The 24945-nt window shown below is 40.5% G+C and overlaps 1 protein-coding gene and 1 long non-coding RNA gene across 5 annotated transcripts; both read right to left on the minus strand.

Moving 5' to 3' along the window:
- On the minus strand, positions 1-23276 carry nt5c2b (5'-nucleotidase, cytosolic IIb). 4 transcript variants are annotated; one of them, XM_031288836.2, is made up of 18 exons: positions 23029-23276; positions 21492-21611; positions 15902-15975; positions 8520-8637; positions 8086-8181; positions 7792-7883; positions 7541-7598; positions 6836-6929; positions 5828-5881; positions 5591-5674; positions 5339-5380; positions 5086-5193; positions 4560-4626; positions 4262-4432; positions 3795-3846; positions 3403-3463; positions 2935-3111; positions 1-801 (listed from the first exon to the last, which is right to left on the minus strand). In XM_031288836.2, the coding sequence occupies exons 2-18, from the start codon at positions 21590-21592 to the stop codon at positions 571-573; spliced, it is 1680 nt and encodes a 559-aa protein (XP_031144696.1). In that variant the 5' UTR covers positions 21593-21611; positions 23029-23276; the 3' UTR covers positions 1-570. The 4 variants fall into 4 exon arrangements, with proteins under 4 accessions (XP_031144696.1, XP_031144697.1, XP_035856727.1 ...); XM_031288837.2 differs by lacking the exons at positions 15902-15975; positions 21492-21611; positions 23029-23276 and adding an exon at positions 12981-13837; XM_031288838.2 differs by lacking the exon at positions 1-801 and having other exon boundaries at positions 2935-3686.
- Positions 1473-1762, minus strand: LOC118494959. Its single transcript, XR_004897174.1, has 2 exons — positions 1710-1762; positions 1473-1678 (listed from the first exon to the last, which is right to left on the minus strand). It is a non-coding gene; the product is annotated as an uncharacterized LOC118494959 (long non-coding RNA).
- Positions 23277-24945: the final 1669 nt, after the last annotated feature.

Here is a 24945-nt window from a genome sequence, read left to right on the forward strand (position 1 = left end):
TTTTTTTTTTTTTGACACCGTAACTGAACAGTGCTTTTTGTTTGTTATAATGTGCATACAGTTTAAACAGATTAAAACTAAAAATGTGACTGCGTCTGTTTAATCCACCAGCAGGTCTTTCAGGTCAGCTTAATAAAACATAATGAAGTGTGTCTGACGGAGAAAATAATACAGAAATCAAATTCAATTAAATTAATTAAAAATCATAAAGTGTTTCTTTTTTTTTCTTCTATTTTTTTTTTTTACACAATGAAGCTAGGAATAGTTGGGTTTCAGAGGACCGAGCATGCATACAGTCTTCTGACAGTCATATGATCTGTCTCGCTACTGGTCCTTTCCTCAGAAATCTTCAGTATGTGTGTGTGTGTGTGTGTGTGTGTCTTTGTGTGCATACTGTATTGATATATATATATACACACACACACACACACACACACACACACACACACACACACACACACTGGAGATGTTTTTCCTCCCTGCCTCACTTTGAGAGAGATAACTAACCGACTCTAGTTGGAAACATGAGAAGGCAGGATCAGGAACCTGGCTTTCTTCTGCATGTCCAGCTTATTCCTCCTCTTCCTCCTCATCATCATCCTCATCGTGGCAGTGGGTGATCTCCTGGGGAGTCTGGGGGAACAGGTTGGGAGGTTTGATCTCGCTGAAGGAGCGGGTCAGCTGGGTGCGTTTGCACTCCAGGTCCTTGCAGTCGCTGCAGTGGGTGCGGTTGCGCGTGGCCAGTGGCGACTCCGTGTCGATATCCACGTGGGCGTGTTCCACCGTCGACTCGTGGGGCATCTGGGGAGGAGGAGGCAGGACAAAATGTGAGAAAACAAGTTGCAACACGAGCCGATTTACTGGAAGAGTCTGCTGTTTATTCAAGCAGCTGGTTGAGGCACAGGGCTCCGTCAGGGCATTTTACACAACGGGTGCATGCTAAAATCTTCTTTCACTCCCCTTTAGATGTAAATTTTAGAGATTATAAATCCAGAAAGCCTTTCTCTGTCTTATAAAGGAAGATAAGATCACTCCCCCCCCCTCAGTCAATAACAGAATTATCCACCAATGACTGCTAAGCCTCCAAAAAAGTCTTCTGTCTTTTATATCTCCACTTTTAAAAGAGCACTGCACCGATTTAGCATTGCACTCCCTAAATATTGTTGGACTCACTATGGACAGTTGAACAAAAGACAATCTAAATCGAAGCGGGGAAACTAAAAAGGTTGTCTTATTTTATTCTAAGCAATTTTCTTCCTTGTCAAAATCTGGTGCCTACATTACCCACAATGAAACGCGACAGACGATAGTTAGGTCAGAGATTCAGGTGCGTTATTATAGTAGCAACTGATGTAGCCTTGAGCCGCTGGCCTAACACAGAGATGAGGAGCGGGCTAACAGAGGTCTTTTCCATTTTCAAACTTGTAGTCTTTAGCCACAGCCGAGTCTGTGTCTTAAATGACATCACTTGGCAGTGTTTCCTCTATGTTGATTTGAAAATGGCGGCCCGCCATGGCAAAATTTCTGCCGCCATGGTATCAGAAGTAGGGCAGATGCACAATGTACAGTAGTCACCGTTGCCTTTTAAATTATCCTGCCTGTTGGAAAGCCTGTCCACGCCCCCCACAGGTGGACAGTGATACTGCAGTCTGATGTTGGTTTAGTGAGCGGCACTGCGCTTTGATGTCTGTTTTAGAGAGGCAGCGGACTTTTATTTATTCCTTTTCTTCATTCTGTCTGGTTTGTGTGTTCGTGAGGAAAATGAGAGTATTTTACATGTGGAGTTTGTTGTGTGACACCATGCAGGACAAATATATCTGTATAGTTTAACTATTTAGATTGAAGTTACGGCAGGAGTTGTCATGAAAGCATTATTTTCTTTTCTCCACGGCACACTTGTTAGAGTCTACTTAGCTAATCATCGCCGTTAATATGTGATAACGCCGGTTTATATCACATTCTGTGTGTGCTCTGAGTGTTTATGTTGTTCGGACAGACCTGCCCCCACTGCTAAAAAAAAATCCTAAAGGAAACACTGCTTGGGGAAAGTTTTCAGGTTTTGCACAGCTCCTGGAGTCACAAAAGGCTTTATACTTTTTGTCACATATGGAGCAGTATTACCAAGGCCAGTATACACATTTTGATCTGTAAAATCAGTGGAGTTCCCCTTAAATGGAGGTCTGATGCTCTATGATCTGAGAAGGAAGGACAAGAAGGGTGGATGACAGACGTGAAGGAGGACGGCCTCGAGCAGGGGGGACCAATAAAGAATCTGAGAGTTTAATTCTGCGGAGCTAGGGTAGTTGAAGTAGGGTATTGAAGTATCTACAATGCAAACAGGTCTTTATAGCCTAGAAATCTAGACACACCCTAGCCTGCTACTTGAAAACAAAGAAGATGGCTGCTGCTGCTGGCGAACAGCGGTCTTTCGAATCGGCGCTGGCCACGACTCTGGAAGACTTGGAGTTAAGCTTTTCTTTGAGAAAAGAACAAAGAACGGCGCTCAAGTTATTCTAAAAAAAAGAAGATGTGTTCGGAGTTTTGCCGACCGGATACAGCAAAAGTTTAATCTATCAAATAACGTTGCTCTGGTTGGTTGTAGCGTTATCCTATTGCAGAGGGAATTTGAAAGACAACCGTTTATCCCGCCCCTCGGATTGAGCCCTGCCAATGGTGAGTTCCCAGACCCAACATCTTGATGTGGGTCTGGCTTGTCAGGCTAAGGTCTTTACACAGTAGGGGGAAAAAATAATGAGACTAATGTTAGACCTTGAAAGACCTGGGAGAAATGTCTACAGATGAGGTTTTTTAGTCTGTTATGAGACGAGACTTTCATCATCTCTATTAGCAAAATAAAGAATTGGCATTGGCCCTAACCCTCTGAGGCCGTAACGTGTAATTCATGCTCCCCCCCATTTACATTCAGTGACTCACCAGCACGTGTGCAGCTCTGAAGAGGTAGCTGAAGGGATAGTACAGCAGGTTGATGAAGGAGGCTGCGTACAAGTCGGCGTAACGCATCACTTGAGAGGCAAACAAGGTCTGTCTGGAGCCACTGCGGAAAAGGCTACCCATCATGCCATAGCACATGTCCATGTCATGTGTCACTTTCTAAAAAAAGGAGAAGAGAAGACATTTGTGAGAAGACACAAGGATTTACTATCCTAACCATAGAAGGTATAGTATCTTTATCAGGGATGTTGGTGTGGATTACCTCACCAGGGACTCAGAGAGGTGATTCTTTGATGGGGAAGTGGATTATTGTTAATGATTAGACTATAGTAGACACAAACCGTATCAAACGCGTGGGCATTGATAACTGGCCGTCTCTAGGCAGCCAGTGTTAAAAGCATGTGGACAGGTATCTTGTTGTCATAGAAACAGAGGTGATTAATGCCGTACCTTGACTCTTCTCTGAAGAGTGCTGATGTCTGGCCTCTCGTTACTGCTGCTGTCCAGATGTCTGGGGAAGAACAGGGAAAGGCGATGAGGACAGTGAAAGGGTGAGGGAGGAGAGGATATTGATATCAATCTGCTGAAAGGTAATATGTCAAAGAGGTGGTGCAACAGGTCGTGCCCCGCTATAAATAACCTCGGTGAACCTGGTTATCAGGTGGCCTGCGAGAACCAGCCCTTTCGACTTTACCCTATTGACCCCGTTGTTCTCTCTCAAACGCACCCTGTTACTGCAAAGAGCAGCAAAACTGGTGTAAGAGACGTAAATGGGGGGGGGGGGGGAGAGAGAGAGAGGAGGGGAGGGTAGAGAAGGGGAGGCTAAAGCTCAAAGTTCTTACTTGTAGAGTTCTGCCAAGAAAATGTCCAGGCCCTGCAGTTCCTCGAATAATGCTGTAAAACACGAGCAGAGAGTGAATCTCATGTAGATGTACAGTGGATATACAGTGTTTGAGCATTAGTTATCTCGATAATAAATGCTCATGATTCTGTGAATGAGCACTTTGTGAGTGAGAATGTGACTGTCCAGTGTTTTGACTTTGTACCTACTGATTACATGAACTTTATCACGTTTAGTTTATGAACTACTAATGTCTTATGTGTAATGTGCAGGTCGGACATTGCAGCTGCTGTTCTAGGTCAGGTCCCTGTTGAGATTGTTTTCTAATGCCAGTGGGCCTGCAGTACTTGGAAAGCCTGCAGTACTTGGAAAGCCCGAAAGCAGCTAGATATAGTCAGTGTCATTTCTACATGTCACTGTGTGCGTGTTACACACACTACTGTGTACTGTGTTTGTCTACAGGCTCACAGCTTTTGTCGGTCCACACGTGCAGCTCCTGGGCCAGCTCTGGTATAACCAGGAACGTCCTCCAGCCTTGGCGTTTCTTGGACTTGAGGATGTCTCCAAAGATGTGGTCGCCGATGTACACTATGTCCTTCCCCTTGGCCCCCAGCAGGTCGCACACAATGTCTGAGGAACCTAAAGGGGAATGACGTGATATTTAAAATACCTGAAATATCTTATCAGTCACAAATGCTGAACACAACCAAACACTTGGTCAAAGAATGAATAACAAAAGGAAAATAGAAACCATCCAGAGTCTTACCTCCAGAGTAGACTATGCCATGCTGCAGAGGTCCTGTGTAGGTTCCTATCTTTAATCGTCCTGTTGTCTGAAATGAAGAACACAGAGAAATTGGCAATCTGGTTTCTAGGAACCTTGGTGCAATCACAGAGGTAAACCGCAAACATGGACATAAATGGAGCCAAATGCTAGAACACATTTTTACATGCAGAGTGTAGTGCCTGTCTACTTTTGTCAGACTATGCAGCTGTTATATATATATTTGAACTATATGTTTAAGACAAACAAATGTGAAATCCAGTCATTAATTCGGGATTTTCAAACAGTGTCAGGTGTGTGTTGCCAAGATAAAAGGGTCCCATGAATATGAATGTTTAACTCATGCCGACGATAATCCAATGATACAACATTCACCTTTTTGCCACATTAGCTTAAAAAAGCTGACATGCAAACTGGGCTGCAACATGTCCGGATACGTCAGCGTTCACATGCAGTGCGGCATTTAATAACATCTTCTGTCTCGCCTGTGTGTTCTGTGTCTGCTCACCGTGTCAACTTGTCTGAGCACCGTACCCTCGCCAAAGAACTGGGGCTTCCTGGCGTCCACCAGGATCAGGTCAAAGTAGGACTGCCAGGGCCGGTGGGAGGTACCAGGCTGGATACAAACAAACAAACAACAAACAAACACACAAACACACACACACACACACACACACAAGCAATAACACATATATCAGTATAAAATGTGTCTTTCACCTTTAAAGTGTGATCAAAGGGAAGGGGGGAGAGCTATACTTTACCTTCGGTCCATGTGGGAAGTCAAACAGGTAGGTCATGATTTTCTGTAAAAACACAACACACAGACAGACTGGTAGTCAGATCACACGCAGCTGTGTTTAGAGTTAATACAGCCGCCAAGAGACTAGTAGAAATTCCAAGAAATGGATCGCAAAGTTAATCGCAAAGTTAATTCATCATCTCTGTCAATTTTTTTATGAATGTTTTCCCCTAAAAAGAAAATGTTTCTACCATGACTGCACACCTATACTCACATCAGTGTATTTGTAGTCACTGTTGGTAGCCAAGAAAACCTTGGCTACTTCATTCATTCTGCTGAGGAGAAGAGGCAGCTTTCCCTGGTGGGAACAGAGAAGAAGAAAAGAAAGAAAAAGACTGAAGCTTTACAAACCAGCCCCTCTCAAGAATGTGTTACACTGTGTGTGTGTGTGTGTGTGTGTGTTCTCTAACACAGTACGCACGTAGCGTCCAATGTGAACACAAATACTTACATCTTTCACTACATATTTCTCCAAGTTCTCAACCGTCTTCACCTTCAATGTACCCTGCAATGTGAGACACAGGAGTCAGACTAAACGCTGAACGTCTAGATTTAAATGTATTACACACAGCCTGCGCAAACACTACCCTCTTCAGTTAGAAGTCATTTCATGCTGTAACAGTTGAGTAACAATAATCAGTGACAACTCGCACAGAACCCGTGTGGACTTGTGGTATTTAGCTGAGGGTTTTTTATTTTTTATTTTATTTATCTTTTATTTAACAAGAAAGGTCCCATTGAGACACAAAGGGCCTCACAACAACTTCCTGTACACCCACCACAGATGTTTTAGATTACATAAAGATGGATATTAATAGCCCCAGAGCTTTCCCCTTTCCAAGTTGTCTCGATATTGGCGGCATTTTTTACCATATATGATGCCGCCATTCACACCTCACCTCTCTGGTTTGGTTCAATAGGAGGGTCTCAGACTGCTGTCAACAGAATGTTGTGACAGTAGATACTGTTCATGGTTTTAGGAAGAATACAAAAGCTAAACAATTAAATCCATCCCTGTAATATTACGGTACTAAATGCATTTTCTCTTGTTCCATTTCTAGCTGTTCATCACTATTTAAAGGTCCGTCTGTCTGTCTGAATAGACCTGTATTCAACATCTGTCTGAAATGGTCCATTTTAGTGCCTGTCTCTTTAAGTCCCCCTCCCGAAAAAGCATCTGCTCTGATTGGTTAGCGTCTCCAGGTCATCGGCATCTACGCTCTTGGAGTCTCTGCACCGTCATTGCAGCCGGGGAATCACTGTAGCAGCACTGTAGCGGCACTTTCTACCTATATGAAATATAGTTGTGACATCACAACCATACATATGTCCTGCTGGCTTCGTTTTCTGAATACGGGCTGTGTGCATTAGCACAAATGTGCAACACACGTCCACCGTGTCAGTTAAATAACATACTGACATACTGAGGTTAAAACCACAAACATCACCGGTGTCGTACCTTGAAGTGGACCCAGTCGACGGCGTCGCGGACGTCCTGGAACATGCTCTTATAGGACATGAAGAGGTCGCCATTTTTGAAGCCAGTTTCACAGCTGGGGGAGAGGAGCACAGACACACACGTACACAGCCGTCGGACAGGCCACAGGTCTTTACACAAGGTTTTTTAAAAACATGACATTTGTTTTTTGTTTGCTTTTAAATGGGATAGCCTTCCCTTGTTGGAGGGGTCCCCAGCCAAACAGGAAAGCATTCTCCCCCTAAAAGACCAACAACCAGGTTTCAGAGGACAAAGGACATGCAGCCATTCCAGATTACATCCTCAACTAATTTACAGGCCATTATATTTACTTACAGTAACATTTAAAATTGTATCTCCTAGCTATATCAAGATGTCATTCTCTTTAAATAGTTAGTGAGAACATTTGTCATTCCTATCTCGTTCTGATAAGAATCCATGCTTTTCTACAATTAGTAGATAGGTTAGAAATTCATTGTTATATAAAAAATATGGGTTCTTTGACTGAACTCCCATTTGATTTCCATTACAAAACAATTAGCTTAGATTAGCAGTTGAGACGCCTGGACCCTCCCATGCTGTAGGGCTTGATCTTTGACCCAGTTTGGCTTGCAACTGTCTTTGTGTCACCATGCGGGGCCCAGAAACTTGTTGCATGATGGATAGTGTTACTAAGGGTATCCTTACCTTGTGTATCTGTCACAGTTGGAGAAGAAATCAACAAGGCAAGCAAAGAGGTAGGTCTCTGTGAAGTAAACAGAAAAGCAGCGAGAAGTCATCAGTAACAAAGCAGCTCGATCAAACTTTTCTTTAACCTGCGGGGAAAGGTTTCTGCTTGGACCTCCCATAACGTAATATTCAGCTTTTAATCAGGATAAAAGCTCTTTCTTTCTCTTTCACAGTCCCATGGTATTCTCCTCTGTGCTCAGCGACCTTACCTGGCAGGTTGAAGAGAGTGTTAAGGATATAAAAGCGCTCTGTATCATCTCTCTGGATGAACTTGTTTGGGTACCGTTCACGGATCTCAGGGCTGGGGGAAAAAGAGAAGACAACAGTAAATTTTGTCTTCTTTCTTGTGCTCATAAATATGTAGAAAATATCAGCTAAAAATACAAAATTGACATACAATGTGTGAGGATTGTGTTTGTGTGTGTGTTTGTGTGTGTGTGTGTGTGTGTGTGTGTGTGTGTGTGTGTGTGTGTGTGTGTGTGAGGGGGGGGGGACTCACTCACCCTCGGAGGAAGTTGAATCCATGGACACAGACCAGGATATTACCGTAGGCGTCAACCTTCAACAGGTTTCCATACATGGTATCAAACACAAGGCCCCTGAAGGCAGGAGGGAACACATGCTCTTATAAGTCTACAATACAGAATTAAACTAACCTGTATCTCTTGATTATAGCATTTGGCATTTTAACTGCTATCATTTGTGATACAATTGCAGTTATTATCAGGATAGACTGAACTTTGAACAGGTGATGGCTTTTTTTCCACCCGGTCTGTTAGCCCTGCTTAATGTCCTCGATATATCCACAGAGGTAAGTTAAATCGTTAAAGGGACTAACACGATGAGAGATGAGGCAATAAAAGCAGCAGTCGGCCATTAACCTGACGGCCGTCGTCATCATCATGATGTCTGTGTGGTGGGGTGTAATTGGTCTGACCTGGTGGGGAAGGATGGGTCGTAGACGAAGCTGAGCAGCTCCTGGGGGTAACCGATGGAAACCAGCCGCTCCACTGTGAGCTCAAAACCTAGTGACTCGTACTCTGGTGACTTGTACACTAGAAATGAAACATACACACAGTTTAGTAAAAATGACCCCAATAGAAGATCACAACGCATGTGGTGCCACAGTGCAGTTTGGTGTCTAATTTCCTATACAAAAAAAAGCCACAGATGTTGGTGTTGACATTTAAAACTAGTATGCAAATGCTATGTACAAGTTTTTGAATTGTTTTAGTCCTGGCTTAATAAGCTGATAATTCTGATAACTGCTTTATCGTTAGTCGCCATTGTAAGTCACTGTAAACTGAATTAGAACAGAAACAATTAGTCGATTAATCAATTAGTCGATCATCAGACAATGAAATCGCCAGCAAATTGGATAATCAAATAATTATGTAAGTCATTCATCAAGCAAAAATGCCAAACATTCTCTGATTTCAGCCTTTCAAAAGTGAGTGGGTTTTCTGCTTTTCTCAGTTTTTTTTTTTTGTAATTTCAACAGCTTTGGGTTTTAGGCTGTTAGTCAAAACAAACTAGTTGAAGACTTCACCTTGTGCTCTGGGAACATGTGACAGGCTTTTTTTTCTATTTTCTGACATTTTAAGCACAAAACACAATGAAATAATAAATCTAATATATATATATATATATATATATATATATATATATATATATATATATAAATCGATAATGGAAATAATGGTTAGTTGAAGCCCTAAACTGAACATCTTTGGTTGTTTTGGATGCTGGTAAAAAAAAAACATTAAGCAGTTTTAAAACATGACTTATGATTATCATTTTTATATACATAAAAACGTATAAAACAAATCAATATATGGCAACATGACAAACTACATATGTCCAGATTCCATCCAGAAAGTTGAACATTTTTTGTAAAAGGTGAAATCAATGAGTCCCCAGTGACACATTGTCTTGCTCTAACTCTACCTGCTTAACACAACAATGATCAGCTATTAAACTGCTGACAGGAGAGCTTGTGGAACATGTGGAGTACATGAAAAATTTACATAAATATACATATATACATATGTATACAGTTGAGTAACATGACCTTTGGGTGAAACTCTGATTACACAGCCAACATTTCATTAGAGGTGACATACAGTCAGTGGAGCTCACTTACATTACACAACGCGTACATGAGACTTTTCTAAGGCTACCTCATCCACTAGAGAGTCCGTGGTGTTGTCTCAGTATTATGACATGTTCCCACTCTCCAGTGAACCCCCCGCCCCCCGCCTCCCGCCTCATACACACCCATTGCCCTTCTCTCTCCTCGCTATCAACAAGGGCCTCGATGTTCTGCACGCAAATCCACAAGGAAACAGGATCAGGCGTGAAAATGAACTCAACTTTCAGCAGCAGCTCTAATGAGCCCTGCAGAGACCGACAAGCCCCCACCCTGTCACCGCCAGAGCAATATATTTACCAAAACCGAGGCAGGGGAGGGCTCTGAAAATAAAAACGCAGATTGACGCTGGGCTCAGAATAGGCTGACAGATGATTAAAATGCTATGTGACACTGGGAAAAGAATATGTCCGATGTTATAAATACGAAAGGAGAATGCGCTTGTGTTGTTGCCAGCTTTCTACACTCCCAGTGGAGGGTGGAGGCCCCTGGAGGAGGAGAAGAAATATTGGCTGATGATGCTTGGATAGAGGACAGTTAGTGGGGGAACAGCACTGCAGGACAAACAGGAAAACATCTGTGTCCTACTCTGCAAAATGTGCGAGTGTGCACTTGTGTCCAATGCTGGGTTACACACAGAAAGCATAATGAGTATGCACGGAGTTACAGGAAAATCTTGAGTTAAGTAAAGCTTTGTCCTTTTGTTGACACCCCTACTCTGTAAGCCTGAGCCTGTTTCTGCATTATAATCACGTAACCTCTCGCAGTTCAACCCCCCTTCCTCACCCCTCGCTGTGGTCTCCCAGCAAACTGAGGGTTTGGGCCCTGTGCCCAGAGCAGTAGCCTACACCAACTAAATTGCCCTTCCTCCTCCTCCTCCTCCTGGTCTCTTCACGTCAAAATCTTCTTGAAGCTCTGAGGCTCTACAAAGAAACCTATTTTAAGAGTTGTTTCCCCTCTGTCACTTTTGCTATCATCACTCTCTCACTCTCATCACTGGGTGGATCTTTCCACGTGTTGACCTTTGTACACCGGTGTGGTACTCCCACTTACACAACACAAAATAAAATCACATCATCATACTAGGTTATGTAAAAGTGAGTCCAGCTAGTCATTTAGGATCAGGAAGGTCTTTTGTTAAATAATAATTAGACAAGACTATTGTCTCGTTTTATTAAAACCAAAAGTTAAGACAACTAACTACTGTAACTACTGTACTAAAACTACTCAACTGAATAAAACCTATTAAAGTATTTCTCTATAACATGAAAGGGAAACTACGCATTACTACTACATTTTCAAAATTCATACATTGCATTTCTATGGTCTAAGACAGTCCAAAAACAGAACTGAGGACACACAAAATAAAGCTCATTTGGCTATAAAAAAAAGAAAAGAAAACAAACAATTCTGTGGTTCAATAAAGTCTCCCATTCATTGTCTACTGAGCAGCATCCAGACTATATAATTGATGGCATCACAAGTTTGAGACGTACTTCTCTAGTTTCTGGCTTTGAGAGAGAGTAGCTCATGTTCACAATTATTGACTGAACTTTCTTAGGCCACGGAAATAACCGGTGGTGTTCCCCTTTAAATATTGCTAAATATTACTAAATGTGCAACAGTCACAATAAAGGAAAGCATTGTTAGGTATTGCTTATTATGAGTTTAACTAACAAAAACTAAACTTATCTTATTAACATGACCGTAAATCCCCTCAAAACTTGGTTTCAAACCTTAGGTATTTTTCTATTACATAAAATGTTCATATTTAAATAAGAAAATATGCTTGCTTTCGATTCAAATGTTGCTAAATCTGATTGGTGCACAGAAATACATGACATCACCTTTTCCCATCTGTACCCTGCTCACTTCAGACCAGTGAGAAGAGCACAGACAAAAACACAAACACAGAAAATCACTCATGTGACATAACCAAAACTGTTCTAACTGTGACCGGCCTTAAAAAACACCGACCACAATCCCAAACTACTGTAGCTGCTTTTGTGACTTTAATGACACTGGAACCATTTTACTTCTCAACAACTTGAAAAACAACCCCCCTTCAAAAACTCCACACAGACACATGAAACCCATGACCTACAGTGTATCCCTTTCAAACGTAATTCTAGACAGCCCTCAGAATTTCAGGATTGAAGGCTTGAGCAGTAGTCTGGAGTGATTTGTAGATCTGTTTTTTTACAGTGATGGAAAGTTACATATTTTAGTAAACTAGTGCAGTGCTCGTTCAAAACGTGCATGTTTGGAAACAAACCGATTGCTTGGCCTCTGGTATTGCTGCTTGCAGCTTTCTCCAAAACCATTTTACCCAGAAATAACTTAAAGAATGACCCCAAAGCACTTAATATGCAACCCAACTATATACTACTGACATACTGTGTGCTTCCACTTCAGAGAAAACATTGCACTACTACAATTATCTGACAGAGAAAAGTGACTGGTTGCGTTGCAGATTTGGATTTTACTCACAAATGATCACAATTATAATATATTTATAATGTATGATGCATTATTATTCAATAAACTATCCAGCATTATATTAGATTTGAAAACGTTACCTTGAACAGACGTGAAGTAGCGTTAAGTACATTGTGCTGATAATGCCTCTCTTTTTACTTGAGGTAAATATTTAAATACAAAACTGTGCACTATCAATAGTTTTACTATTAATAGTTTTACTTCAGAAAAAAACTTTTGAGTACTTCTTCCACCACTGCCAATACCAACAGTCCCAGTTAGAGAAAGGATGAAAAGTAAAGCAAGACGCCGTTTGCCTAGGGCATAAAATCATTATATTATATGAAATAACCAAACAATAATATACAGTGGCATCCATGCGTACGTCAGCATGCTGTGTGTGATGTCTCTCGCGGATTCGCGAGTCAGCCGAACGGACAGGGCAAAACGCATGCGCGAGACAGCCGGACAGACATATTACTGGATTTAGTAGTGGGATGAGACATCTGAGACAGTATAATCAACAGATGTTAGTGAAAAGGGTTAGGGTTACAGCATTTGTGTGCAGAGCGGAAGTTGTGTTATTGTTTGCCGTGCCCTTGACTCTCTTGCATTTCTGTTTCATACAGATCTTTGATCCCTTGCTGTAAGCCCCTTCTCACATTTCTGACGCTGTCAGTATGCACATGCACATACATAGACACACACACCCATGCAAACACCTAGTTAGAGCTGGGGCGAGAAGCAGTCTTAGCTTTAGGGCTCTGTTACCTTGAATCTCTGATGAGATTGTTGCCAGTTAATTATACTCCCGCTGCTCCAATTGCTGAAGTGTGGGGTGTCTCTCCAGAGTTTACAGGCCAGGTCACCTCAGGCCTAAATGTAATGTACACCCCCCCCTCACACACAAGACCACTAAATCCAACTCTTATAAAATGTCACGCACAGAGACTTTATCTGAACCATGTCACATAGCAATTTATATTAGCAGCCAACACCTCTTAATTTATCTGTGGCCACTAATATGAAAATGTAGGCCTTTATCACAGATTTATGACACGATCAAACATATTGTGGAAAAAGGAGAAAACTTTAAAAAGGACAGCCTCGGGGACCTAAATTCCAGCCAACAGTCTCTTGAATAACTAGGACGGCACTATGTGTATCTCTCAATGCAAACTGGGTTTAATTGTGTGTTTGAGCAACATTGTCTGCAGGCTACTATGTGCTCTCTTTTGGAGCACAAAGAACAGATGAGGCAATGTTGTCTCATACAATGTTGATTTAGTTTACAATCCTGTAAAATATTACAAAATGTGTGATGTGCATGCACGCACAGTAATAGTTGTAAATATATCAGCAACCTTTGATCTTTATATGTTTGGGGGTTGAATTAATCATTTTATCAGAAGTGCATCACAGCACCATGAAACAACAGGAGAAACTAACAGCGTCTTGGGCCATGTTCTACCTACCTTCATGCCAAAAGATCAAGCTTCACATCTTGCACTTTATAAGGTGGCAAATAAACATATTGCTGAAAATGGCAATGTATAATAAGATTTATGCTTGTGCTTTTATATTTTACAACACCATCATAATATGCAAAATAACAAAACGTGTAAAACTGCATGAACTGTGTAACATGACTGAACAACAGGAGCGGGCAGTAGAGATAAAATCCTCTATCGCGGCATGTGTGATACTGATAGATATATATATATATATATATATATATATATATATATATATATATTAGAGCTGGGCAATATATCAATATTATATTGATATCGTGATATGAGACTAGACTAGATAGCGTCTTAGATTTTGGATATCGTAATATGGCATAAATGTTGTCTTTTCCTGGTTTTAAAGGCTGCTTTACAGTAAAGTGATGTCATTTTCTGAACTTACCAGACTGTTGTAACTGTTCTGTTATTTTCCTTTACCCCACTTAGTCATTATATCCACATACTGATGATTATTTATCAAAAATCTCATTGCGTAAATATTTTGTGAAAGCACCAATATACAATATTGTTGCGGTATTGATATCAAGGTATTTGGTCAAAAATATCGTGATATTTGATTTTCCCCATATCGCCCAGCCCTAATATATATGTAGTTATATAGTAATCGGTTATTAGTTAAAATATCTGAATGTCTGCAGTTACTTATGCAAATTAAATATCCGACAAATTAAGGTATATCATTATACTGATGCAAGATTTGAAGTGCCCCGACTTAAATGGACTCCTGCCAGCCAATCAAAAAATTATTTATTAGCCTCACAGAACTTTTCAAGACATACTAAATCATGAAATTGGTTTTCTGCCATACTTCGTAGAAACTCTGTCAACATGTAATAAGGGCAGTTTCATCCAGAAAGTAAGTCCTCATGTTTTAAAGCACATAATTTAAGCAGCAGAGTGCTGTGGTTAAGTAGCAGCCATTCTGTGACACTACCAGCTCCGTGGGGTTGATGGAGTACCTCTGTGGTCAAAACCTGAACACCCTCCAAAAGATACATGATAGCCACGCTTCCAGCAAAACATTAACACTTGGTTATGAGCACCCATAAAGAGAGTCATGTCAACAGCAGCTGAGTGTCCATAAAATCTCCTGCAATCTGAACAGGGATAGAGGGATAGGGGTACAGAGCCAGAGAGGGACTACGAGTGATTCCCGTTCTCAAGGGAGCTATCACTGGTGAACTCAACAAACAAACGTGACCTGCTTTTCAAAGTCGGGGAGGATTTATTTATAGACGGCAAGTCCAAAGACTGGAGCTGAGTCACAGAACAGGAATGAAAAATCAGGATATTTTCGACCAAGTTACAGGTCAGTAGGAAAAAGAACATACAACTGACTTTGTGCACCAGTTAGCTGTGCTTAACATTCTGTTATCTAAGTGTTATGGTGTGCTCGATGTGTCAGCGGCATTGACCTAAATAATAATATTTTGCGGACAAGCTGCCGTTCTGGGGGATGGTAACCAAATATAGAGTTGAAAAGAAGGGATAGTGTAGACTTTAACATCTACACAAAACACAAGAGGTGAAATGAGATTCAATAACTAGATTTGTTTTTTACGGATTCCAAAAGGTGACAAATCCCTCAAAATCCAAATGTACCCTGGCATTGACAGATGTTTTTTCATCTCTTTTTGATCAATGGATCTTTTTTTTGATTGACTTTCATCTCTGAACCTTTTCATCAGTCTGGATGTATCAAGTGACACTTGCTAATTTGGACTAGTTTGCAATAATTAATATGGCAAAAGGAAGGACAATCCATGTAAACACAGGATCTGCTATGCTACCCTCTGGCCAACTTGGACGGCATACTGCGCACTTAAAGTAGCAATAGTAGTGCATAGGCCTGGAACTACTGATTACTGTCTTTTTCAGTTTCAAACATATTTATATTGGTTACTAAATGTTAGAAATAAGGCCAAATGTCTGTCAAAGTGTTGACAGAGCCTAAAGTATAAAGTTGTAAGTCAGAAAACCCAAATACATTCAGTTAACAACAACAACAAAAGTTACACAAGCATTTAAATCCTCACATTTAAGAGACTGTAACCAGCTAATTATTTGTATTTTTCCTACATCAAAATGTTCATAAACATATAAAAAAGGATTGTTTCAGCACTAGTGGTGGCTAGTTAGATGAATGTGTATTTAACTTACCTGCTAAAGTGTAGTCCATGTCAAAGCCAAAGCACTTAATCTTCTCCATTGCCAAACTTCTGTTGACAAACACTCTGGAGGAAACAAGTTGATGTAAATGTTTTAGTTGCAATAAAATATTCAAAAATAAGATTAGCATTTATTCTGGCAGAATAAAAAAAAGCAGTGTCACTAAGTGAACCCACTATAACCCAGATTGTGGGTTAAAATAATAGGTCTATTCAGGATCCAGAAAAAGCTGGTGATGTGAAAATGTACCAAACATACTACTACAACTCAATAGGTCAATGACACACACAATTACACAAGTTCAAGCTATGTATCATTTGCATTCATAACTTTGTATTGATGCTGACAATAACTGCTTTCATCAAAAATGGATTCAAGTTGGCCTGTCACTTTTAGGCTAACGCATGAAACAACAGGATTCAATGACTGGCTTGACTGCACAGTGTTTCCTCTATGTTGCAGCCCGCCACGGCAAAATGTCTGCCGCCACGGTATCAGAAATAGGACAGACGCACAACAGGGTTTCCGCTATGTACATGTACTTCAGCTGTTTATGAAAAGTCATAAAGTCGTATTACACGACTCTGCTGAGCCGTTTGCTCTACTGAACTCAAGTGAACTGTCATTCGACTCTATCTCCCCTTTAAGGGTGAGCAACTGGAACAGTGACAGGACGTCATCACTTGCGAAGTCATGGCAACCAAATGAACAACAGGGCGAGTACACTTGTCACTCAATCTTAGGCAAAGTGACAAACAGCGATGAAAGCCGCGACATGAAATCCGCACTCACGCGGGTCCCGTGAAATATGACAGCTACAGTTTATTGGAAAATAGGATTGTGGACGCTGAAGTTGATGAATTTACTGTTTATCAGACCCCAGATGAGACAAGAAGCTAACGTTAGTGAATGCCGCGGTCCCTCTGCCTTTGACTCCCCGCTGCAGGAGACGCTGTATTCTTCCGACACGCTGTATTAACGTTACTGTTTTAAAACCGTTTTCCAGGTTAGTGGGGGTGCATACCGCTCAAAACCAACATGAAAAACGTAGCTAGTAATGTTCACTCAGCGTTTAGTTTTGTTGCTAAACTGTGTGTAAAATGAGCGGTGACGTTAAATCACCAGTTTCAGTAACGGCACCCTACGGTACCGTCTATTTGCTGGATGGTTTCAAGGTAACGGTCAGTACATAACAAGACAAAAATAATCTCTTTTTGTTGCTGCTTAAGCACAAAGGAGGGTAGTTTTGTAGTTGCAAGAATTCTAAAATGACCAGCAACTATTTAAGTATGAACTATTAAAGAATGATAGCCCATATAACTTTGGTCTTACTGTTAAAGAGAGGACAACTGCACAAAGCACCAAAAGGCAGGTGACTAGCAAACCTAGCTAGAAAAAGCTAAATGATGGCGGTAAAGATCATCAGTCGTGACAATATCTGTAACAATATCTAACAAAAGTACATTGAAACATCCCAGAGGACACAACTGTACTTAATAATTTATGGTATTAATTTGAGAGAAAAAATATATTTACAATTTCAAATAAAATGTTTCCATTAATCATTCATCAGAAACTACAAATTCTAACTAAAGTTGCACCATATAATGACATAATTGCGCAGCACTTGAATGAACCTGAGTAACACAAGAACTTAAAATTGTTGAGTAATCTAAAACCATTTATTTAGTCCAGTGTCTAGCCGGCTGCTAAAACCAAAGGAAGTTTACAAAACTCTAAACGAGGAGATGGTGAAACCCTACAGCTTTAGCTCAGAGCATGTCAATGTTCCAGGAAACAGCTCTACTGTGCTGACTCATAAATCAATCAGGAGACTGAGGGTCCACAGCGGCCACAGTGATACGCTATGGTCTGGTTGACAGGGCTTCAAACCGAAAAGACACATGCTGACTGATGGCACAGACCCACATATCTCAGCATCTTTGACTGAACTGAACATGTAGCCGTGTACCGAGATATTTCCACACAAGTCAATATTTAGTCATAGAAATAGAAATAAGATGTAAATCAGCTAAAGGGAAATCAAAAAAGTCACACTGAAATAATAACAAGGTTAGATCACTCTTAACTAGCACATTAATCTGATACTAAACTGATTGACCCTGCAAGGCAATTGTCGTAATCTATGACAATGACCTTCTCATCTTTGCCAATCTCTAAATCAGTTGTGAAATACCTGGCAGCAGATCCATAGTGAACAAGTTCCCATTTAGATGTTAGTCCAGCAGACGACTGGCGATGCATTCTGCACAAAATTAAACCTCAGTTTGACTCTCCGTTGGTGTGCTACACAGGGCAGCTCTGGCCCACAAACAATGCCCCCCCTGCCTTCTCTCTCGCTTTGCTTCCTTGCCATTCAGACATTTTCTGACTTGTTGCAAAAATGATTGTGGGCATTCTGCGTCATTCTCTGTTGTTGTGTGCTGTCAGTCAGTGTTGTTGTTGTGCAGCGTGATGTTTGTGAGCCCTCAAAGACATCTAGAACAATCACAAGTCAGGTAGAATCAAGCAAGCCCCGGCCCCCGAGCGACAGGTGCTTACCATGCTGAGATTTGGTTTAATGTAAACATTTGGTAATCAAGTTCTCCCACAGGGGCACCAGTTGTTTCTCATTTTTATCTTTTATTAGACATGGATGCATGTTATGTAATTGAAATACGGTAACTGAATACCTGATTGTGAAATTTAAACACTCACTTCACAGCAACATTTTTTTCACAAATTTAGTGTCAGATATCCATAAAAAAGTATGTTCACGTTGCTCAAATTTTTTTACATTTGAACATTCAAGCTAGCAAGGAAGGAACGTTATGGTCTGTCAGTCATTTGATCCAAGAAAAAAAGTTCAGATGAGCGACTTTAAACCGAAAACACTTGAAATCGGAAACAAAATTTAAAAATTTTAAAATAGCAACACTTGAATATTGACATATTTCTATGCTATCAATTCAGTGGCATCTATATTCCAACATTAAGTATCCCTTACTGATAATTTATGTAGTTATTCAGTTACTTATAAAATTCAAATTATTTTGGCCATAGCCTGCTTCCATAGAATATAGTCTGTCTAAAGCAGAGGTACGCCTCAATATAAACTAATGTACTACTACAGTCAGTATTTCTCAGCATTGAGCGAGCATATGCCTTTTCCAGAGAGGGATTTAAATCTAAATCTTTTCTATTCTGTTAAGCTGTTGTCATTTCACATAGGACCTCTTGCTCAATGCACGTGGGAGGTGTAGTATGGACAGCCATAAATCATAACTTATGTGAGATCACACCTCTCCTAAGCTCGCCTATATTGACAATGGGTGGGGGTAGGATGGTTGGGGGTGACTTGATTTTCAGAGTCAGCCTCGACTTTGGTCCTGCTGACAACACTATTGCCTTAAATATCCCCCCATGGGCCACACTACAGTTACAATAGAATCCTATAAAAAAATATACTCCATCTAAACGCAGCTGTGTGACAATCAGACAGATTTTTTCCACTGCTCTCTAATCTCACTAGTGAACAGTGATTCGACTCCCTGAGATAGAAAGTTTATCATTGCTGCTGGGCAGAGTCGTCAGCCCTCTGTTATGTGATACACAGCTCACTGCCAGGCCGCATTGTTTCAGCTGAGCGCTTACTTTGAAGTAATGGTCTTTGTCTGTCTGTGAGATAAACAAAAAGGTTACCTTCTGTGGTCTCTTACATTTTACAAGAATGACTAAGCTCAATCAAGATCAAGCAGCCTTGGTTAATTTAATTAAACAGAACCACCGTCAAAAGTATATTGTTTAGCAAGCTCAACACACCACCTTTGTACCTTTGTTATCTTTGCACGTGTGATTGTGTGTCTTGACGGGGTGAGGGGTGGGGGGACTTATGTCAGCACACACAGAGCTAACAGATGAATGACAGTTTCATAAACCCTGTGAGCATTGCGTATTTATATAATGGTGTGAAAGAACAGCAGTGGGCATGCATGTCTAAGGCTGAGTTAAACATTGAACAGCAACACACATTTTATTCCTCCTACAAGGACTAAATGGCTCTTAACATTAGCCTTTCAGCCAGGGTGACTACAGGGCGTTTCCAGTTAACAGGTACAGGAACAAGTTAGTCAAAGTCTATCTATGGTAAGACTCTCCTATTGTGCAAGTAAGTGTCAAAACAATTGTATTCAATATACAGTGGAGGGTATTGTTTTCCCTTTAAGCCAACTACAAGCTTTGGATTCATGCACTCACTCCCAGGACCTCAACAGTTCAGTGACATTTTGAAATGAGACAGAGAGGAATTTTGCATAATAGTCTAAAAACCACCCCCAAATCACAAACGACTGTATGTCCATATTCAAGCTCACATACCTAACTGGTTCATGACCTAGTAAGGCTTCTGCTGCTCCACTTAATGACAGGCAATACTGCAAATAAATGGATACACATACTAACTGCACCATAATATGAATTCAATGATCATCAAGTGCTTTTTATCAAGAATAGTATAAGAAGAGAAACTTTCCATAATGATGGGTCGCTGTTGTCCAAGTAAAAGCTAGGAAATGCCAGGAATAGTAAATACTATATTCAAGTTATCTGGCTGGTCAGTGACATTTCAATCTGTTGTAATGTCAATAAAGAAGTGACACAATGTAGAGAATGTAAAGATAGGGTTCATCTAAACAATAATCTGGTCTTAATGGCAGTTTCAGGTTCTGTTTTAAGTTTCTATTTGTATGTGATGATTCATTCAGTCTCAGTGAAATGAACAGTGAATGCCTCTGTTTGGCCATCCATAGTATATCTGATCCAAGTCTAGTATGGATTACATATTCTAAGAAAGCAGTGATGGTTAATATGGTCAGATCGAATTTGACCTACTGATTGAAAAATAACGTGGCATACCTTTTGGTCAGTTCTACGTAGGGGAAATGGAGAAAAGACAATCCTCTTTACTGACTGCTCAGTGATGGTTAGAACGGTGATTAGGAAAGCCATTGAGCGCAGTGGACCTGACTCCATCCAGGCATAAATGATTATAATAATTTGTTTACCAATGTATGTGCACAGAGTGGCCTGTTTTTCCTCGATGGTTACTGATCATTCATTAAACCCCTATCACATGGGTATTACAGATGCAAAACTTTCCTAAATGGATGGAAACAAAGACTCTATGGATTTATGGCCTATGTATATTTTTGGAGTTTTATGAGCCTGCATAACCATGTAAGTAAAGTTCTGATGCAGTTTGCCCACATTTGGTATTTGTTGTATGGGTTTTGAGATTGTTGTTACTGTAAATATGTTTGTTTCCTGTAATGACAAACTCACCTTTTCTAAATATAACAAACTTCTGTGAACTGACTTTCTAATTCCTTCAAAGTTAAAGCTGTTATTTTGCCCATCTCAGTAGTTGTGTTTCCCTGTAATGTATATGTATGGCACAAAAGAAGGGTGAATTATTTTGTCTGGCTGCACAAATTATGTAATAAAAACTCAGGTATCTCATCTGAATGTAGTCTAGTTTCAGATCATCAGAAATGCACCTTGTACCTCCACACTTGTTTCTTACCTGTGGTATGGCTCTCTTCTGTATTTCTTCATTGACACGCCGTCCATGTTGGCAGGCAAGTCTGCATAGTTCTGCAGTCTGTCACTCCATGAAGTGGTCATCTTTAAAACCTTTCAGTGTCTGGGAAAAGAAAGGAAAGCAACACATAGGGAGGGGCTCAATTTGACAATATATGGTCAAACACAACCCAATGCTGTCCCTTCAGAAGACATTTACTCAATATACGCAACTTCAGCATTCTTTGCTACACAAAAAATACAACAGTAAAAATTAGTCAAAATATATTTCATTCCAGTCACTATTAATTTCAGTAGTGATATCTTGGACTGGAGGAACAAGATTTACTCTATTCACGGAAATAACATGATGGAGTCTGGTTGTTTGGTTAATGAATTAGATCACACACAAACAGGCTTAGACCAAAGAGGACAAGCCAAAGTAGAAATACAAAAATCTGTGGGAAAGTCTCAGGAATTCCTGCCTGTCTAAGTGGAATGTAAGCCTAGTCTAGTCTTTATGGCTTGAGTTGTACGTTTCTTTTGACATTATCACTCTCCTGTCACTGGAAAGTCTGGGCCACAGGAAGGAAAAACAGAGGATGTCAGCTTTCTTGTTCTGTGTGCCAGCACAAGCACAAATGCAAATGAGACTTGCATATTGAGGCAGAGGTAAAATTGTCAACAAACACTGCATTGATAATGCAGTGTTTGTTGACATGTGTTTGTTCATAATCAATGTTGACTTTACAGGAGAGTAAACAAAAGCTTCAACATGTTTGTTTTTTACATTCTGAACTCTACTATTCTATGAGAATATGAACATTTTCGTTAGAAATAACACATCTAGCACCGTGTAAAACTGTGTTCAGTCATTCCAATGCATGTTTTATTATGTTTTAGCTAATGCCTTTCTAATGCCACCTTAACCCATGGCATGCCCTGGGTCCAATGGGGTCTGAAGGGAGCTCTGGCTTGGAAAGATTCACAGCCTAGCAATAAAAAAAAACGACTGCACTGCAAACAGCACCTGAAAAAAGGATGAACATAACTTGTAAACAGTTAGGTCAATCTTGAGAGTGAGACAGTACGTCAGCGTTTATTTCAAACAATACTAACGTACACGTAACGTTAACTGTCACTAAATGTAAGCTGTCATTTATGTTAAGCATTATCTTTGGCTGTATAAATATAAAGGGCTATTCAGCTAGACCGACGGTGAACGCTGGGAGATTAGCTAAAGCTACTGTAAAAGTATCTACACAAGCTAACAGCAAAGAAACCCCTTGTTCGCGGGGTTAACGTTATCACCCCAAACAACGTCCCGATATTTACTCAACGGCAGAAGCGAGCTAACTTAGCTAACAGTCCGCTCAAACAGCCTCTTTCCTGCTCTCTTTTATCCAACATTGCTGAGAAGGACGGCAAAAAGTGATCCGGGCAAGCTAACGCGTTAGCTGGCTTTGATGCAAAAACAAAAACCACAAAGCGTCGGGGCAGATTTTACTGCGTTTAGCCGTGACTGGCATTACTGTACTCACCTCTGAGTTCCTGAATAAAACAACTGCACCGTCAGTTAGTCTGAGCATGCGCCTTGAGCTGTGTAAAAGTCGGAGAAAAATCGCTAATGTGTGTTTTCTTCTTTCTGTCTTCACTGTGAAGCCAGGCAGCAGATGAGTGTTTCTCTCAATCTGTTTTTTTTTTCTCTCTCTCTCTCTCTCTCTCTCTCTCTCTCTCTCTCTCTCTCTCTCTCTCTCTCTCTCTCTCTCTCTCTCTCTCTCTCTCTCTCTCTCTCTCTCTCTCTCTCTCTCTCTCTCTCTCTCTCTCTCTCTCTCTCTCTCTCTGCTACCAGCTGTTGTTATGAGACGTTCAGGGGGAGGTGTTTATCTCCTGTCTATCAAAAGTAGGCGGGACTATCTGTGGTCGTGGCCCAAACACGTCACACCACGGCCTTGCATCTGTTATGTTAATCAGTTTGACCACAACCAGGTACAGAGAGGAGACCTACAAGATGGATTGCATCCATTTAGCTTGTTCCAAGAATGTTTATTTGTTTTAAATGTTAATGTTTACCTTGTTCAGCTTTGTTCTTCTTTACAAAGTAAAGATAAGTTCTCTCATTATGGCTGATTGCATTAACAGCTCGTCAGGTGGAGATACTGTATATCTGACATTTGAAGAAGTACTCAGATCCTTGCAATACAACAGTGTAAAAATACTCAAGTAAAAGTAAAAAAAAAAGTAAAAAAGTAAAAAAAAATTATGTAAAAGTACCCGTACCTTATATACCGTATACCTGTAACTGAAATATTATTATGACATTATTAGATTGTTAATACTGATGCAATAGGTAACATTTTACTGCTGTAACTGCTCGAGGTGGAGCTATCTTCTTTAGATACAGTTAATTAGTTAATTCCTGTGGTTACCAACCTACGGTGGGGCCCGCTCCAAAGCGTCCCCAGATAAATCTGAGGGGTCATGATAAATCTGGGAAGAAAGAATAAAAAGTATATGCTACACAAATTTGTATTCATTTGTCTATTCTTTGCTTTTTGGTGAAATATTAGAGGTTTACCTCTTTGGGCCTCAGACAAACGATGAAACCATCTGAGAAGTTTCGAGGGTAGGAAAGTACAAGCACCTCAAAATTGTAGTTACTTAAGTAAATGTACTTGGTTACTTTCCACCACTGGATATTGAACAGTGGCAGTAAGCGTTGAGTCCCATGAGTATTTGGACAATGGCACATTTTTTGCCGTGGGTCTGAAATGAAACAATGACTTAGAGGTTAAAGTGGTGACTTTCAGCTTTCATTTACAAGTGTTCACACCAATAGTATATTGTCATTGTCTTGCCACACTGTTCTAAAATTAATTAATAAGTCTGTTTACCCTATTGATACGAACAACCTCAAACACCCTGAAAGTTAAAGGTCAGTAACCTCAGTCATTGTTTCATTTCAGATACATTCTGCCTGCGTGCAGAGGCAAAGCTACTTGGCTGCAAAAATGTTTAATATATGGCTTCCAAACTTCCACATCGCAAAGTCAAAAATGCATTTTTGCAGATAACCTGGGGAATAAAAGGTCTTCTATTGACTTTGTCATTACGACTACGTGCCTCCCCTGCCACAAGCTGATTTACTTTGGCTTGCAGGGTAACATTCTATTGTTTCTTTGCAACATTGTTTGATATCAGCATAGATTTTAAGTGAAAGGCATAAAAGATCTCCAGGGCACTTATGGGGCATCTCAGTGGCTCATGTTTGAATATTCTGCATCAAATGTGTGTCTCTCAGGTGAATGGTATCATCATGTCAGCCTGAAAATGACACCAATCAGGGTTGACCTGTCTGAATCTGACTGTTGGCTCTTTGCTTCATTTTTGGGAAAATCGCTATCAACTATCTGTCAGTTCACCAGTTCATCTATCATCAATTCACATGACCATCCTGT

Source organism: Sander lucioperca, chromosome 4 (assembly GCF_008315115.2).
Source record: "Sander lucioperca isolate FBNREF2018 chromosome 4, SLUC_FBN_1.2, whole genome shotgun sequence".
NCBI lineage: Eukaryota > Metazoa > Chordata > Actinopteri > Perciformes > Percidae > Sander > Sander lucioperca.